Raw genomic sequence first — 19,829 nt, forward strand, 5'->3', positions numbered from 1 at the left:
AATGCAAGTCTGGACATCTTCCTATGTCTTTAAGAAAATCCTGTAATTCTGTACTATTCATTGCACTAATTGTAGTACATCATTTCGTCAACTGGCTCAGCAGAGGGAGCTGATTCTCTTAATTGCTGCCCCTGCCATTAGCCACGGTCGTATTACAGGAGTTAGTGTAACTGCGGAGACGGGCTTTTATGACACAGGCACCAGAAAACACAAATCCACACGTTAATCTTCAGCTCTCTGCCCCACCAGCTCCCAAATCCTCAACAGATTCCACAAGTTTTTATTAACCTCTTCAGCATCAGCCAGATCAAGAGTGCCCCTGATTCTATAATAACTGACACTGGATTAACTTGCCAACGAAAACCATGCTTCCAAAAGTTCCCTGTGCTTTTATCAAAAAGATAATGGGAGTTAAAATGCAAACCTGAATCTCAAGTCAATTTTGAACTTGCCTCAATTGTTTAGAGTGAAAAGAGGCATACACTATACCTTATAGGGGTTTCTGTTGGAGTTTAATACTTGGACTTATAAATTTTATTTATGAATAATGGAAAGACAGTTTCCCCTTGAAAGGGAAAAACACATGTATACACACACACAAACAAAAACAAAGTAAGTGCCTGAGAGAGTCCTTCTCAAGTATTATTACTGCTTTCAGAATTTGATTACCACTTTTGTTCACTACTGAATGTGCAACAAAATTGTCTTCTTTATTAATTTAAGCCACTTACTGGGCTTATTTACTCGTAAGATGGGAGGACCCCTAGCATAATGCAGGATTGATTTATCTGAAGCTTTCGGTAAAGGTTTTTATGTAACCTTAAGGGAGATGGGTGCCTTTTGATTTACTCCAATTCTAACATTTGGGGGGGGGGCGGAAAAGGGCAATTTTGTCTGAAAACGAAGCCACAGTCTTTCTTGCCCAAGCCTTCGGCTGAACACACTGCCGGGAACATAATGCAGTCTGGCTCACCTACCCCTCTACCTACCTCCAGAGGGTCCCAAACATCCCACCCCGGAGGAAGAATTTAAAATGTGGGGAGGGGACAGAAAGGAGGGGTGAGAGAGAGGCGACGAAGCCCAGGGGAAGAGTTACAGATGTGAAATTAAGCCAACGGCCGTGAAGCTGTTCTGCGAACCCAAGTAGTGTTTGTACGTGTTTATTTGAGATTTCGATCCTTCACACAAACCTATTATAAACCTGATTTCCTAGAAAACCGACAGGAAGTTAATTAAAATGGCTGGTAGAATACAAAGTAATTCCACTTTAAGCCCAACGTGGGCTCAGCTGCTTTCTAGACCTAAAGAACTACTATATAAAGAGTCTCTTTTTCTTTTCTTCACGTTTTCATGATGATCCTATAGGCAAGTGTTCTATTTTTGTTTTAATCTTTTCCTTAACTGGATTTCTGACCCAAGAGGAACGAAAGTCATTTGGCAAGACAGAGTGGTCGGAAGAGGTAGATTATGTCACGTACCAGTTTTTGATGACGGACTTCATATCCTGAATCATGTCGGAACTCTGCATCCATCTTCACTTCCGAAATCTCTTCCGTCTTGATATTTGTCAACCCCGAACCTGCATGATACCGTAAGCATTACACCATAATCAAAATACGCAGGCCAGTCCATTTGTTTTATCTATAAACAATAACATTACAACACAAAGCCTACCAGAAACTTCTTTCTAGGCCTGAAGTTAGAGGAAAATAGATGAATGACTTTCTTCAAGAAAAATGACACCCTATATTTAAATCCTTAACCACTACCTATTTTAAACAAAAAGAAATGAAAGATTAAAGAAATTTGCACTTCAGGCTTCTATTGTCTTTAAACACATGCTATAATTTTTTTTTTTTTTTTTAATGGGGAAAAAAACAGAAGTTAAATGCTAGTTGGGAGGCTGGAAAGGATTTGCTCCTAGAATATGCTCGCTTGGTTTAGGTGCTTATTGTTTAGCCTATTATACGTCTTTTTCCATGTGCTCTCATTCCTTCAGAAAAAATAATAAAAGGCTTTAAAAATGAGTATTAATTACCTGGCAGAACAAAACTGCTACTTTAGGACTTTGTTCCAATTACAAATAAATTATGTTCGTGCATCTATGCAGTGAAGCACTGTAAAAATCATATCATTTATTTAGTTAAGTGATTTAGTTATAGATACATAATGTAAACGGTTCATCTGCTGAATAAAGAACTGCAGTACATAATTTTTGAAAAATGCTTCTGTGGGACTAACAGAATTTCTAACGTACTAACTCTTCTTTCTCTATAAATTGCTATATGATTCTTACACTGATTGTTATAATGAATTTAATTTTTCAGATAGTAATTTGAAGCTTAAAATCAAGACGCAAAGTAATTTTTAAAACAAAAAGTGAAATTACAAAGTATAAATATCGTTTCCACGTTGTAGCAATTAAATATCAAAAGTCAGAACTTTAGGATGAGAATGGCTTCTAAAATCATCTCTTCTCTGGTGTTCCCACCCAGGGGGGTAAACTCTCAGCTCTCCTTAAACAGAGAGGAATTATCAGTTTGCCTCCATTTTTGGACAGGTTTGTCTACTAGAATGGCCTTTCTTACATTAAGCCAAAATCAGTTTCCTTATAACTTCCACTCTGTTCAACACAGAGCAAACCTAAATCTCCCTTCTGCCCTATAGCCTTGAACAGATCAGATACCCAAGGAGAGGCACCATGTTCCTGCTGATTCTTCTCTTACTTGGGCTACATGTTACCAAGTTCCTTCAGCTCCCATGGGACCTGATTTCCTGCTTTTTGGTCTATCAACTCTTACGTCTTGTCTACAAGGTGCTGTGAACCTTGTCACACATCTTGCTGAAACTGAAAAGCAATGTCCACAGCGTATGACATGCCAGTCTAACAGCACAGTCTACACAAAGAGAAAAGGGGATAATTTTACAAGATCCAGGGAACCCATAGTGGTTGTGACATATCACTGATTCTTGGCCAACTGCTCAGAAAGCTTCCATTTAATAACCTATTTGAAAATGGACCCAAGATCAATGTCAGTCTCCACTCGGCATGTAGATTGTGATGCTGTCTTCTCTCCCTTCTGCTTGTCACAACTACGTTTTCTTATCCCTATCTTCCCAGCTCTTCCTAGTCCACAAACATCAGGGAGAGTGGTTCTACGATCTTGCCCTTAAGTTCTTCTAGCCCATGATTTATAGGAACTTGGACTTGAGTAGAGAAGTGTGGTAGTTTAAAAATATATCCACAAATTTGTGGATGCTCCTCCCAGCAAGAGGTGGGATTTATTTCCCTTTTCCTCAGGTGTAGACCTGATATAGTGACTTGCTTCCACTGTTAGAATATGGCAAAAGTGATGGGGTATGACTTCTGAGACTGGGTCATACAAGGCAGCTTCCTTTGTATTCTCTCTCTTGGATCACTTGGTCTGGGGAAAGCCAGCTGCCATGTTGTGAGGACACTCATGTTGTGAGGACACTCAAAAGTTCACATGGTGAGGTACTGAGGTCTCCTGCCAACAGCCATGTGAGCAAGCCATCTTGGAAAAAGACCCACCAGCCCCAGCCAAACTTCAAGCCCTCAGATGATTGCAGCTGTGGCAGAGGTCTTGATTGCAACCTCCTGAGAGACCCTGCGCCTGAAGCACCCAGCTAAACCATGTTTGAAATCCTTGAAATTCATTATAAGAAGGTAAATGTTTGTTTTTAAGTTGCTAAGTTATGGGGTTATTTATTACATAGTAATAGATAACTATTACAAAGGGCTAGTGCCTTGTTTTCTCATCTTCACCTGTCTTGGACTTTCCTTTCCTTTAACAAAAGACCATCCTGTTTAATATACACATGAAAGAAAGAAGCACAATCAGAGTGGGACCGTTTCCCATCCTCTCTCATCTTTTTACTGGTCCACTCACTGACTGTCCCCTGATCCCTAACCCCATCCCAAGAGCTGTAGGGCTCTCTATTCTTACTTATGTTCTTGCTTTAAAATGACTAGCATTTTCTAATAAGTTTCATCTTATTCTGACCTCTAATCTTCCTGATACAAATGTTTATTGGGCTGTGACACTAATGCTCTTTTTATTTCTCATTAGTTGTATACTTTTATCTTTCTACAAACCCTTTTAAATCTGAGGTCCCTTTAGAACCACAGTGATTTCTTTATACCTTACCCTCTTTCTGTCATCAGGATCTAACAGTGCAAGAGTTAAAATTTTATTTCTGAGATTTGAAGAAAACTCTCTTGAATAGTCTTTCCTTCTAGAAAAACCCACACTCTTTCTGAAAGGACACGAAGATAACTCTTCATAGTCAAAAAAATTTCAAATTCATGTAGCAAGTCAGAACAACAGATAATTAATTATAGCACAATGGTTTGCAGGGCTCTCCGCGGAAAGAGCTCTCCCTAGTTTATTTTTGTACAGCATGTATAGTCATTCACTGAAAAGCCTTTCCATACATTAAGCAAATGTCATTAAAAGGGGAAAAAATTAATAAGCTTGCACCAGGAAAATGTCACTGACAATAAGCTGAAACTGCATACAGTGATATGTGATGAGAAGTTTTAAATAAATCCCAGGGACCTTCACGTACAGTTTTACCACATGCATTTTCCGAGTTGTCCTGATTCCACTCTAAGCTCTGACACCAGACTCTCGTTCTCTAAGCTCTGACACCAGGCTCTCAGCAAGAAGGGAAGCATGTTCACTTGAAGAAGGGAAGCATGTCCTTCAGGAAACCCTTCTCAAAGGATCTGGTTTCCTTTATTAGGACTGGAGAAGCATGGTTAAAATTAGAGTGAGAAGGGTAAGCTTTCCACCTTGTGAAGAGCCTGCTAATGTACAGACGTAGCTCAGAGATATTGCAGTTTAGTTTCAGATTATCACAATAAAGCGAATATTGCAACAACGCGAGTCATACTATTTTTGGGGGGTTCCCAGTGCATATACAAGCTATGTGTGCACTATACTGTAGTCTATTCTGAAAAACAATGCGTGTACCTTAATTAAAAATACTTTATTGCTAAAAAATGCTAACCATCATCTAAGCCTTCAGCTAGCTGTAATATTCTTGCAATAGTAACATCAAAGATCACTATCACAGATCACCATAATATAATAATAACAAAGAAGTTTGAAATAATGAGCAATTACCAAAATGTGACACAGAGGCATGAAGTGAGCAAATGCTTTTGGGAAAATGGCGCCAATAGACTTGCTCACTTCAGGGTTGCCACAGACTTTCAGTTTGTAAAAAACGCAATATCTGTGAAGAGCAATAAAACGAGGTATGCCTGTATTTGTCTCCTTTATTCTGGTCAAATGGCGTTACTTGTCCTTCAGAGTCTATTTCTCTCTGGAAATAAGCCCAGAGGAGTAGCTGTAATGGTCACCGTCCCTAGAAATCACCACTGATATTATGGTGTTCCTTCCTTGACACTACATTCTGGAAGTTACTGTGCCCTGTTATTTCAGATATGGAAGTCAAGGAGAAGTCATTTTCCTTAGCTGTGATTATACAAAAGCCCTTTCTTTACTTGTTTCAGAGTGACAGCAGTGATTATTTTAAAAACAATGACATCAATTGAATAACATGATGTGACAATCCTGGAAAGGGTTTCTAAGTTTGGAAAATCTAACGATATAATTGAGCACATTAGACTCAAACACGTGGTCTCATCAAGTGTGATGATGAAGAACCGGAAGTAATGCTAGAAAACACAGGGGGAAACTGGTCCAAATGCTCGAAAGACTCACTACAAGCACAAAAATATAGAGCATACGTATGTCTTAAGACATATGCAGCAAATAGGACTGTTCGTAAACACACCTTAGCTAGAATCTCCCTCACTTCCTATCTGAGCATTCTTTCCCCACTATGGCCCTCTTCTACTGGGGAACCCAAGCCTTACAATAGTATAAGAAAGGAAGCTTGGTCCAGGCCATTCTCTCATCTATCTGTAGAGAATATTCCCCTCTTCTTTGACAATGGATGTGCCCAAAACCTTTCAAAACCTATCTCAAAGCTCATCTCCAGCAAGTGCCCTGATTAACACACCCCTTGGTTAATGCCCCATCTGCTCACCTCACAAACAAACATCACAAGGTGGTTTACACTTTATGTTACTTTGTATTTCCGTGCCTTTCTAATTCCATCTCATCTTTCTAAATACACAAAGTGTGGTCTTTCTATTCAAGCTCCTGAGAACAGGGGCCTTATTACTTAATTTCTTTCGACCCTCCAAAGCAGTTGGAGAGTCTTTGTGAAACATCAAAATGAGCTATTGCTATTGTTACAACAAAGACTTTAGAAGGAGCTTCTTCCCATCTGTATATTACCTCTAAGTATTCTCAAGCTCTTCCCTTAAAACAAATTGTTTTTGTTTCAGAATGCATGGAAAAGTCCTTCTCATTTTAGATTTTTTTAAAAAAGGAAAAAAATCTACTTCAGTGGTGTTACCTCTTCCTGGGTATTTCAATAGGAACATAATTGCCCAGTGTGCCCAGTGTAGCAACTTAATAAAATTGGTTGAATGAGCGCTTCTAATTCACATTTCATGCTTGGAGATGAAAAGCATCTCTTCCTTTAAAAACAAAGTAGGAAGTGCCATAAAAAAAGGCCCAAGGCAAAGGACCAACCTAAGCTGGTATCAGTTGCAGTTAGAATGGAACGGACCCTCACTCAGCCTTGGGCCCTACCAGTGGGCTGAGCAGGCTGTGGATGTGTCAACTGCTGGTTCCTTGAAATTTACTTGTGTGACACTGGCAATAAGGAAGACGTTAGAAGAGCTGAAACTGGGTCTGACTTACTATAATTTAAATTTCTCTGAAAAGCCCTACAGAAAGAGATTCATAAAATCAAGGAGATTGGCTGTCAAGATGTGTCACTCCACTGCCCCCGCTGCCCTGTTAATCATAGCGCAGAGGCATGAAGGTGCCACAAGGCAGACTCTGAATTTCTCGTCAGTGATTGTGGTGGGAAGCAGATGGAACCTGAGCCTGTGCTGGCAGAGAGGGGCAGGGGCTGCTCCTGGCCCCGCTGCTGACTGCATCTCAACCTGGGAGCAAAGGTCCACCTCCTTGTGCTAACATCTCCATATGAAGTTAACGCCCTGTTCCTAGATTACCGCGTGGGGACATTACGAAGATACAGAAGAAAACATTTATGGGTAGGTTTGCCCTGTTGGGGGAGTAAAATCTCCCCAGAATATATATAGATTTGTCAATTCAGTAACTTCTCTTTTTGATTCATTGAAAGCAATGGGTACTTATCAGTTGGGCGAGGTAGCGCACGGGGTCAAAACCAGGCATGTATGTGCTTTTGTTGGGTGTGACATTATTCTTAACGCTAAATTTGAGACATAGGAAGGTGAAAGTGTGTTTCTTCTTAATGCTTGGGAAACTACCAAAAAAAGAAGTGTCCATATCAGTGTTAATGGGAATTTTAAGTAGTATAAAAAATAAAGAACTTGTATGGAAAATTAGGCACGTACCTCTGCTGTGTTTTAGACACTCATCAAGAATAAGTATATACAACCCACAAAAGATAAAATGGAAATATTTCTGGGCTCTAAAGATATTCCAATTCTGATATTGTTAGGAACTCATGTCTACTTGAGGAACTGACCCAAGTTTGAGCCCAGTTCAGTTAGAAACGGACCATCCGGATACCAAACAAGAAAGAAAGAATGAGATGTTCCAGCAGTAACCAGGTCGTCACCAGCTAGAGTCTGCATCTGTGTAGGTTTCCATTTTTGAGGACCGACAGGCTCTACAGAACCCTCTCCACCAGAAAATCAAAAGAAAAAACCAAACGTTGGAAGGGCTCCTTTTCATTGCTTCAAAAGGAACGCTCAGAAAGAAAAAAAAAATTGATCACCTAATTAGGAACTTGGGAAATGAAGTGTAAGGAAAAGCAAAGGGGAGTTTTAAAAAGTTTGGTTTCCATGGTCATTTCAAACCCTGCTTCTCCATATCTGCAATTCAGAGAGGCTAACCCCTAAGAAAGGGGCTGCGTCTGCGCGAGCGCGAGATGCGGAGGGGCGGAGGGTCACCGGGATATACCTGGTCGAGTGGTCAGTCCTCGGTCGGCGGCAGGGCGGGCGTCAACGGGCTCGACTGGGCACAGGAAGCAAGATACACGGAAAGCAAACAAGACAAATCGAGATGGTTAAGTCGTGGCTCCTGAACACAGCGCAAGGAAAAGCATGTGCAATACACAAGTTATAAAAAAAAAAAAAAAAAAAGAGAAGCAGCTAGAAAAGAACCACAGTGAGTTAATCCTGAGCATCAAGGATGGGAGGGGTACCACTTCAAAAGGCTTATCGCCATTGATGTGCCAATCCTACTCCTTAGTTTTCTAATAAATGCGCTCACCAGGATAAGATACGCGGCAACATCAAAGAGGAGGGGCTGGGAGTGTGGGTTTTCCTCTCAGCGAATTTAGAAATCGTTTCTTGGCTTTTGATTAGAAATAAAATACATTATACCCAGCGCAGTGGAAAATCTTAAAGATACCTCCTTTTACAACTATCCAATCTTATCTTTTTTTTTAAATCTTATTTTATTTTACAGTTAATTAACTACAAAAGGACTCCGTTAAATCGCCAGGAGAAATGCAAATAGAAATTTATCAGGAGAGGAACGTTTCACCACATAATCTGCCATTTAGCGAAGCAAATTTGTTCCCAGTTTGAGGGTAGAAGACGTAAATCAGAGTTTCCTCCCCCTCTCTCTGTATTTTTAAAGACTGGTTTCTATTTCATAGATGACATAGAGTTGAAATGTGTGAAGTGCAAATACTTCCTTTCATATTTGTCGACTTTCACAATTTTTTCTTTGCGAGTATTCTGGGTCTGACTCAAAGAAAACATTGCAGTCAGCACAATAGTGCCCACTGTTGTTGACCATTAGCTGGTATTTCCAAAGTACTTCTGATTCTCAGAAAATATTAACTTGAACTTACCCTGGTCTTTGAAGAAACAGGCAAGGGAAAGAAACAAAGCTTTTAGGATAAATAGTGGACAAGGGGCCAGTGAAGCCATGAGGGAGGATACAGCCTCTTGGGTAAGGCCTGGGAAATATAAAAGTAAGAAGGTAAGGAAAAGTGAGCAGAGGTGCTCATGGGAAGAGAAGGTGTGCTCGATGGGATGGCATTTGGATCAAAAATTTCAGTAAGACCATACAGCTTACTGATGCACGCAGCCCGGGCGTTCAAAAATGGGATTATAAGCCCAAGTCGAGTTTGAATGCCATACGTTAGCAGGGAACAGTAAGTGAGAAGAAAGTGGCAGCAAGCCAAGTCTTCAAAATAGGAGAAAATAATGTTGCTGAGAATACCAAGACATTTGGATGTATCCAAAGAAAAATGTGGTTTGGTCCTTTATCATGCAGCCTGGCAGCACCATAGAGGAGAAAAGGAGGGCGGAGGCATCTAAACCCAACATTTACAATGCAGGCGACCTGGGGCAAATGATCACGTCTGAGGCTGTTTCTTCATAAGTAAAATAGAAATAATAACTGTTATCTTCTAATTGTAATGAGGAACCAAAAATTAAAAAAATCCGTTTCAAAAACTCTCAAATACTATAAAACTGCATTTATTAAATATCTTATTTATGAAATATTCTATGACAACTGTTGTGAGGATGACTAACACTCTATTGATGTATCAGATTAAGACATACTTCCTTCTGCAACTCACAAATACATCTGAACAATACTGTTTCTCTGTATTTCATCCTTTTTCCCATCCGCAACAACGTACAGTGAGGGACTTTATTACTCCTTATAAAATGGTGTTAACTGAAGGATTATTGTACTTTTTGAGAGCTTCCTGATGACAAGAGCCCCAAATGGTGCTTCAGTTGAAGGTAAGAATGTACCAAAGCAAACTCACAGAGCAAAAAAGTAACTTAAAGTGATTACCTTCATCAGTGGTTCAATCATTAGAAACTGTATTCCACTCAGGGGAAAGCAGTTGAGTTTGTGGTTTAAATTTGGACTGAAGATGTGGCAGTCAGTCTAGTCTCAGGGTCCATTTTAATGCCACCACTTGTTTTCTCTGCGCTCTTGGGCAAACCTCCTTCTTTCTGAGCTTCTGTTTTGTCACAAGGAAGCTGGGTTTTTCCAGGGCTCAAACATGCACACATATGCCAAAGACCCTTACAAATGATAAAGCCCTATTCCATAATTACTCAAGGGAATATGGAAACGCATCAAATGTGTATAGATAAAGGTCTGAAAGATATTACCACAAAAAACTGTCATTAGTTTATTCTGGGTGAGGAGATCATTCCTGTAAATTTCTCTGCCTTTCTGTTTCAAGGTGCATGTATTATTTGAAAACAGTAATAAAACTATATTTTTTAGGAAGATAAACAATAATAACTTTAGTGACTTAAACTTTAGTCTGCTTTAACAGTGTGAGGCTGATTTAATATGAGTAAATATTCAAAAAATAAGTAACTTGTGTTCAGTGATCAGACATCAATAATTAAAAGATAATTTCATCACTGCAAAAAAGAATATACATTGACAAGAAGAAGGAGTGCATTACTTCCCAATCCAAAATAAATACTTTCTAATTTTTCAAATGGACCATTACTCGTTGAACCAGCAAGTAACTTCAATATAGTGTTCAAAACATGTTACTTTGGCTGTTTAGTAAATTAAACACTAGAAACAGATTGTCTTAAAGAGTTAAAATAAAACTTAGGCAGAAATATGTTATTCTACTGCCATCAGCAGCTCTGAACCAAACAGTCCCCTATAAAAAGAATGATGGAAGCGCTAGGACTTTTGAGTTTGTTAGCTCTGGCATTCCTTGTAATAGACCAGTTCTAAGCTAAATGCTGCCCAGCACAACCTCCCCTCCCCATCAGGCCTAAGGTGATGGAGGAATCAGCAGGAAATCAGTTTTACTCGTAGATAAGAGGGGCCTGAAAAGCCCTGGCTTGCAGGTTTGATGAAAGACATTATTTAATCTCAATTTCCCCATTTAAAGTGCTTTGTTCATTGCTGCTTTATGGCTAAGTGAAAATGTACCAGAGGGCAAATTCAAGATGCAATTACACAATACAATCTTACAGGACCTAGTGTGCCTCTTGAAGAGTATTATAGTGTTTTGTGTATGTATTATACACAGACAAGCTGAATGCTGGCCACAAAAACTTTCTGGTGGCCACTGCATTCTTCCTCATCTTCAGGCTGGCTTGGTCAGGCAGTCATGAAAATGCAGAGCAAACAAAAACGCTATCAGCACAAAAGCTTTCAGCCAGATGATTTCACAATCCATGAGAACGACTGTTTTATAAACAACAGCTTCACTTCGGTTTAGCCATTTCAGTTTTGTGGCTCAGAAAACCACAGAATAAAAACCCCTGAAGGCAAATCGCAGCTGGTCAAAGAGCCTAAAATACTGGAAAACTGTGTTTGTGATATGCTTATTTTTTCAATATAAATTAACAGAATGCCTGGGTGTCTGACCCTCTCTGTGGACTTGACTGATTGTTCTTGAGAAAAATAACAAATTTTTGGTAAGCGTTCGAAGCTCTGATGATGATAAGGATTGCATGAACAATGACAGGAAATCCTTTGAGAATTTTAGATATTTTCAATAGCTTTGTGTGCAAGCACATGTCTGTAAGATTAACAAGGAACAGGCTCTGGGGAGAGGGAGAAGAGGAAGATGGGGAGAAAGGGTAGGATTTTAGGACTATTATACGGCTTGTTATATTCATTAATTTTAAGGATATACTGTTTGGGTGATAGGGTGACTCTGAGACAAGCTGGTAAAACCTCTCTAATATGATCCTGGCTCTATTTAAAAACAAACAAACAAACAAAATAAAATCAACCAACAAGCAAAAAACTACCACTGAACATTTACTACATTCTAGGCACTTTGCTAAGAGTTTTCCATACCATCTCATTTAATGCTCACACCCTGTCTCTGAGTTAGCAATTATTACCAACTTTATTTTACAGACTAGGAAGCAGCCCAAGAGGCTCTGTGAACTTGCCCCAAATCACGTACCAGCGCTGGAATTTAAACGCTGATGCACATCATTCTGTAGTGTGGGATGGTGGGGAACGTGGAGGTGTTTTTGGTTGTCACTATGATGGGAGAAGGAGGGTGGACATTATTGGCTTTTAGTGACTGGGGACCGGGGATGCTAGATGGCATGCACAGGGCAATCCCACACAAATAGAAATTGTCCTGCACCCTACACAGCTTCCTAAATTCCTGCTGGACATTCATGTATTTACGATTATGTGAGTCCAAAACCTAATTCAGCTTTATATATAAACACAATGCATTTCTGCACAGTTCTTACTGTAGCTCTTCCTGGAGCTCACCATTGGATAAAATGAAGAAAGAAAAACTAATTCAGGGCCCCCCATCAGTCTGCGTCTGTATTTGTCACATCCATAAGGGGGCAAACGCCTGACTGCCATCGTTTCCATTGGTAGTCAAGCCTGAACACTTGTTGAAACACTTACTATAAATTACATCCATTGTATTGACTCCCCTACCAAACTCTGTCAGTTCGGTTTAAGATTCATTGTTAGAGAGACTTTTCAAAATGTTATAAAAGGAGTGGTGGTCTGATGATGGTGAAAACCAGAACTCAAGCTCTGAGATCTTAAATATTATTGCCTCCAATACTCTTATGTAAGATTTGGCTGTTTGTCAATAACATCCTTATTTAACAAGACTATTAGCTCTTTTGATGAGGCCTAGGCAATGTAACAGCTGTATCTTGGTCAGGGATCCAGAGGCACTCAGTCACGGACTTTGTCCAACTGGGCATCTATCTTGGCAATACTCAAGGGCCCTGGGGGGTGTGTTCAGTCCATTGCTGTTCTGGGGTATCTCCAAACCATTTTTGTTCTTGACCTTCCAAAAACTGATCACCTTGGGGAAACTGATCACTTTGGGGAAACCCAGGATAAATCCAGTTTTTTTTTGGATTATTTGGCAAGAGGAGGAGAAAAAAAAATCACAGCTTGCTTTCTAACTTGTACCAACACTTCTTTGTTTCTTGTTTGATTTGAGGGAATTGTTAAGGGGCAGAAGAACAGGAAAACAGTTGAGAGTGCTGACAATGGCATCAGGGGCGGGACTTCAGGAAGCGGCTTTAGTGAAATGAAATAGTTCCTTTTTATATTTCTACGTAAAACGAACAGTCAGTATTCGTCCCATTTTTTTTTCCTAAACAAAATGGATCAGTTTGGCTACTATTTAAAAATTCTAACATAAGAAGCATGTTTAAATATTGATAGAATGCATATAATTTTTAGTGGAGATCATATATATGCCTCTGAGTACACATAAAGTCAAGATAAAATGCTTAGGGCATATAAGAGCAGATTTATTTAACTGCGGTATTACTTATACTATTAATATGATAAATGCAAAGCTAAATTTACCTCATTAAAGACACCAAGGAAACATGTAGGCTGATATTCATATATAAAGCAGTTGAGCTCTCAAGATTTGATAGAGAAAGGGAAATTCTGAAATTCAGGAAGTGAAGCACCTTCTGGGATGTTTATAACGTTTTGCTATTCTCTATTGTGGTCTGTGGTACCAAGCTCATTGCATTTCACTATATTCACTAAATTTGAAGAGTTAACATAAAACAGGGGCTGGAGTGTCTTTTATCTTCATTACACTTTGCACAGTTCACATTTCTAAAGGAAATACCAAATATTACAACAAACATCCACATTAATGTCTGTAAATTAATTTTACTCTGCTGCTAACTTAGCTTACGTTGTTAGCTTTCTAAATCTCTTTCCATAAATTTTACCATAAATAAATTACACTTTGTAGTCTCTATTATTTGTGTGTGTGTGTTCATAAAAATGATTACGGTAAACTCTAAAGTATGTTTTATCCTACTTTTCCAAAGTCAATAAATAATGGAAAATATTAAATGGGAACATTTCATTTATGGAAAATATATATTTAAAAGACAAGTGAAAAGGTCTTAAATTATAAGAAATTGATATTTAATTCTTTATAAATTATAATTTTAGAATCACATTGGAGATGAATAAGTTCTCAATGGCAGAGGCAATTTTTAATAAAAATAGAGAATAATCTATGTATTTAAATTTTTCCATAAAAAGCTAAAACTTGGACATAAATGACAAACTACACATTTAACATTATTTGGTATAAAGGCATTAAGGACGGCAATTTTCTACCAAACAAAGTTTGTTAGACTCCATACATGTTACCTATTTCTCTATCAATTAAACAACCCAGTATCCTAAAGGAAAAGAAGAAATCTTGTGTGTGTTCAGTTTACAAAATGAGATTGGACATTTTTCACAAAATATTCTCATTAGAGACTGACTGATGAGGATTTTAAATGACCAAAATGTATTTATCTTAAAAAATGACAAAACTAGCATTCTAGTAATAATACAATTTAATAGGGAAGTCACCCAGCTCTTTGATAACTAAATATCCTTAAATTCTTTTCCTCTGTGTCAGAACTATTTTTAAAAATGGTAGTCTTAATTATTTTTATATTATAAATAACACTGCTGTTTATGGTCTGATATTATTACTAGAAGGTACCTTTTTCCAAATTAATGAAACACATTTGGGGTGATTACTCATGTTATGAAAACAGTCCATATAAAGATTTTCTGCAATGGTTCTTTAAAAAAAAGCTTCTCCAGTGCACTTACAGTCTAATATTGGATTTATATGTAGTCTGAGGAGTAAGTGATTGTATTTTGAGGTATCCATACTACATATATCCATATTTATTACTGTCAAAATATTACCGTCAAAAGTTGCTTCTTTAACAAAGAAAAATCACAGATAAAATCCTGTGTGTTCTCAGGCTTCCCTGGTGGCGCAGTAGTTAAGAATCCACCTGCCAATGCAGGGGACACGGGTTCCAGCCCTGGTCCGGGAAGATCCCACATGCCGCGGAGCAACTAAGCCCATGTGCCACAACTACTGAGCCTGTGCTCTAGAGCCCGCGAGCCACAACTACTGAGCCCGTGTGCTGCAACTACTGAAGCCTGCGTGCCTAGAGACCGTGCTCTGAAACAAGAGAAGCCACTGCAATGAGAGGCCCGCGCACCACAATGAAGAGTGGCCCCCACTCGCTGCAACTGGAGAGAGCCTGCGTGCAGCAACAAAGACCCAACACAGCCAAAAATAAATAAAAATAAAATAAATTTATTAAAAAAAAAAATCCTATGTGTTCTTGAAAAACAAGCTATTAGTATCTCGAAATCAAGGTGTTCCTATGTTCAAAATTTTATACTTCTGAACATGTAAAATGATATGGAATAAGAACTAAAAAATTCTCTCTCCTAAATAGATATTATTTGAAAATTTCTGCTAAGAAATCCCTGTGAATGAAAAGTACATAATCCATTGTGCAAATTTGTTGACAGAGAAAATCTTGCTTTTCTGAATTATCATAGGAAGAAATGTTTAGGTCAGTGTGCTTCTTAATTTTGACAGCTGCCTATATTTAACTTTCCAAACACAGAATTGTGTAACTCTTAAGCAAAATTACATTTCATGACATAAGTGGTTCTTTATCTTTGTCTTTAACATTTAACGTGATCTGAAATGTAATGCACTAGAATAAATAACCAATAAAGACTATTTTGGTGGCTTTCAAACCTCCATTTATGCAGGCCCCATCAAAATTTCTCTCTCTGGGAATTCCCTGGTGGTCCAGTGGTTAGGATTCTGTGCTTTCACTGCCGAGGGCGCAGGTTCAATCCCTGGTCGGGGAACTGAGATCCCGCAAGCCTCGTAGTGTGGCCAAAAAAGAAAAAAAAAAATTCTCTCTCCACCGAGTGAACTGTGATTTCCATAGTTTCATCACATGTCTGTTTTCTTCAAAGGTGTGCATTCTAGGCCACTGTCTCATAAACACTAATTGAATATTGTGCTTTCATTCCAGAAGCAACAAAATACCTCTCAGTGAGAAAGCACTTTTAAAAATTCATATCAAAAGTCACCCCTTAAGAACACGAGAGAGATTATACATACCAGACTGTTCTTGTTCCCTCCTGGGCTTCTTACCTTCATTTTCTGTGTTGGCGGGCACAGAGTCGACCCCAAAAGGATGCCAGGGCTGGAGATCGTCCAGGCTGAACTCTCCATTCACGGGAAGAAGCTCCACAGTGGTTTTGGTTTCAGTCAAAGATGGCATGAGAGCATCATTGCCATAACTGATCCTTGGTTCGCTGATCATGTTGGCCAAGACATCGTCCGAGTAGTTCTGCTCTTTCTGAAGCAGCTCATCTGAACAAAACAAAGCCACGTCTTTGGTGAGTAACGCAACAATCACAACAGAAGGAGCAGCGGCGGCTACCATCTGCTGTCTGCCAGGCACGACTGTAACTACTTGACATGCATGATCTTATTTACAGCCACGAGATGGGTACCATTATCATCTCCAGCCTACAGATGTGAAAAATGAGGCACACGGTAGTTAAGCCACTTACACAAAATCATAGCTAGCAATGCCCAAGGTGGGATTTGAGCCCAGGTAGAGTGGCTTAGACCAAGGCCGATGCTCTGACCCGCTGCACCACGCCCCCTAGTGGTGAAAAACCTTGAGGTAAACGGCCATTCTCTCCTAGTCTACTGTGATCACAGAGGAATGGAGAGCATGCTTTGGCGGGGTGTTTGCAGTGGAGTGGCGGCAGTATGCGAGGTACAGTTTCTTTCAAGCCAAAGGACATATCCAGTGAATCCCTAGTCTTTGCATGAACATGTGTAAGGACGAGAAAAGCGTAAGTGATGGGCCGCCTGCCTGCTCCATTCTTCAACAGTTCTCATTGTTTTGCCTTGAAAAAAAATCTGTCTTTCTCAAAGGCTCCCAGGTGCTGCACGATATATGTTCTGAGGCAACAAAGAAGGCCAGTTTTGGCCTTGCAGACGTGAAGCTCTGCTCCAGCCTTCTCTTCTGTGGGATAAACAGCCCCGCCTGCCAACATTTCTCATGGGCTCTCAAACCAAACATCCTGTCTTTCTCTGCTGCGTCTTGTTTGCGTCTCGTTTCAAAAAATACTATCAGTTACCCCTTTTCAAAACTGACTAAACAAAATCAACTCTATGGAACATAATCAACCTATCTGAAGTTCTTGTAGACCAGTGAAAATTCCCAAATTACACGTTTCATTATTGAAATGCATTTTTACCGTAAAAAAGAGCTGGGAACATAACCCTGTATTGAGTGCAACTGCAGTTTTAAAAACTGAGTATCACAAGATCTGTGATTCTCCTATTATGTTGCCAAAGATTCACCAGGTTTTTCTGTGTGACATATTTTTAACATTAGAGACTTATAAATAGCATGTGTGCTATCAACAATAACATTAATCTGAACTTTTCACTTACCAATCATACCTCTGTCAAGAGTTTACTGTATTATATATTTCAAACCAATCATTGGTTAGTATTATTGATGTAGAAAATGAAAAAAGTAAAATCAGGATTTAAATTTGATTTGTAACATCTTACTATCATCCTTCACATTCTCTTCTAAATTCACAAAAAATTTATCTGAAAAATTAAAATTCTGTTCAAATATATCTATTAAAACAGTTTGACGGACTAGCATTAAAGTATGAGATTAATATCCTTCTATGAAGTCAGTTTTATTGCAAGATATTTTAAATGATAAAATCTCAAGCAAATCGGTCCTCTTGAAGTCTAATTTGAGTTATAATATATATCTGTTTGCTGGGGTACCATTCTAAAATTCAATATTTGATGCTTGCAATGACCTTTCCCATACAGATAAAAGGCCCGCATTACATTTCTTCCAATTTTTTCATGTCTTACAGAGTCATAGGTAATGGCTAATAACTTAGCCAATGTCTACTTTAATAAATTAAATGGGTCTTTTATATAAATCTTATGCTTGTGACTGTTAAGTAGTTAAAATATAAAGAGAGGATCTTCTGGAATAATTATTGGTGCTTACATGTTCATCTTGTGAGGGAATGAATAACCTTTGCCAGCGGGATCCACTCCTGGCCCCACCTGGCGCCATGTTGTTCTTGGTGTCTTTGTGGCATTTACCATCACTTAACCTCTTCCTCCTTCTGGAAATTTTTTCTCTTTGTCTTGTATACACAGTACTGAGCTTATTTCCTGTGATTTCTCTGAGTAACTCTCTGCTCATTTTTTCTAATCTCTTCGTCTCTGTCATTTTCTTCTTGTATCTCCTTCCATCTCTTTCTTCAGTTCTTCATTTGGAAATCCCAACCACTCTTAAAACGCTAAGGACCCCCTACTTTTGGTTGAATCTGAAATGTATTTCCCCAGCTCTGACTTCTCCCTCCCACTCTAGTGTATATATTTCTAAGTCTGCTGGAACTATTAACTTAGATCTTCCATGAACTTAGTATGTACAAAACTGAGCTCAAGGATCTCCTGCCTTCCCATTTTCTAATCATGGCAGAACTATTCTCCCAGCCACAGGCTTGAAACCTTCAGAACCATTTGTGACTCTATATTTTTGTGTCCCATACTTGAATTACTGACGGCTCCTTTTTAATTCCACTTTTGGATTCTCTCTTATTCATTTCTCACTCCCCTTTTCCATTACCCACCTCCCTTGAGCCATCATTACTTTTTGCCTGGATAATTGTGATAATTCTCTCCTCAGTGCTCTCCCTCCTCTAATTTTTATCCCTCTGTTTGCCATATCTTTTCCTGATATTAAGGAATGGCTCCACCGCATTTCCACGTCTTCTCAGTTTCTAATGACTTAATCCCAAACTCCTCTGCCAAATGTTAAAGGCCCTCTGGGATCTGGGCCCACCTCATCTTTTTAGCCATCAGGCTCACAGCTCTTTGCTGCATACACCTGTGATATTGTGATTTATAATAAGAAATATTTATTTGGTCTTTATAGGCACAGAGGTACTAAAACCCTTGGAACTTCTTAGGTGATGAGACCTATAAAGGTGTCTTGTTACATTAATGAGGTGACTTCTGAAAGCCCCTAGGTCACCTAAGGATGGGGGCTTGTCACCAGGGGAACTAACAACATGCTTAGAAGGTTAGAACTTTCAGCCTCACCCCCAATGGTCAATGATTTAATCAAACATACCTATGTAATGAAGCCTCTGTAAAAACCCCAAAGAATAGGGTTCGCATTATTTACAATAGCCAAAATATGGAAGCAACCTAAGTGTCCACCACAGGTGAATCGATAAAGAAGATGTGGTACATATACATACAATGGAGTATTACTCAGCCATAAAAAAGAATGAAATTTTGTCATTGGCAACAACATGGATGGACCTATAGAGTATTATGCTTAGAGAAATAAGTCAGACAAAGACAGATACTGTATAATATCACTTATACGAGGAATCTGAAAAATACAACAAACTAGTGAATATAACAAAAAAGAAACAGACTCACAGATAAAGAGAACAAACTGGTTACCAGTGGGGAGAGGGAAGGGACAAGATATGGATAAGGGTTTAAGAGGTACAAACTACTATGTATAAAATAAATAAGCTACAAGGATATATTGTACAGCACAGGGAATATAGCCAGCATTTTATAATAACTATAAATGGGGTATAAGCTTTCAAAATTGTGAATCGCTATGCTGTACACCTGAAACTTATATTATAAATCAAGTATACCTCAATAAAAAAAGGGAAGAAAAAAATTAATAAGTGAATTTATTTAGCAAGGCTGCGGAATACATGGTCAATATAAAAACTCAGCTGTATTATATACTCACAACAATTAGAAAGTAAACATTTAAAAGATATGCTATGTAAAAGAAAGAATAGGGTTCGGAGAGC

The 19,829-nt window shown here is 38.8% G+C and overlaps 1 protein-coding gene across 6 annotated transcripts in view; it reads right to left on the reverse strand.

Annotated features, from left to right (window-relative positions):
- The window catches only part of APP (amyloid beta precursor protein), a 274,034-nt gene that overhangs the window by 11,556 nt on the left and 242,649 nt on the right, over positions 1–19,829 (reverse strand). For 3 of the 6 annotated variants that reach the window (XM_068546941.1, XM_068546939.1, XM_068546937.1), the window contains 3 exons: positions 16,072–16,293; positions 8,061–8,114; positions 1,479–1,579 (listed from right to left, as the gene is read on the reverse strand). In XM_068546941.1, the coding sequence (XP_068403042.1) occupies positions 1,479–1,579; positions 8,061–8,114; positions 16,072–16,293 (377 nt within the window). The remainder of the gene's footprint in view (positions 1–1,478; positions 1,580–8,060; positions 8,115–16,071; positions 16,294–19,829) is intronic. The other 3 variants (XM_068546942.1, XM_068546940.1, XM_068546938.1) reach the window with 1 other exon arrangement.

Source organism: Eschrichtius robustus, chromosome 6 (assembly GCF_028021215.1).
Source record: "Eschrichtius robustus isolate mEscRob2 chromosome 6, mEscRob2.pri, whole genome shotgun sequence".
NCBI classification, from domain to species: domain Eukaryota; kingdom Metazoa; phylum Chordata; class Mammalia; order Artiodactyla; family Eschrichtiidae; genus Eschrichtius; species Eschrichtius robustus.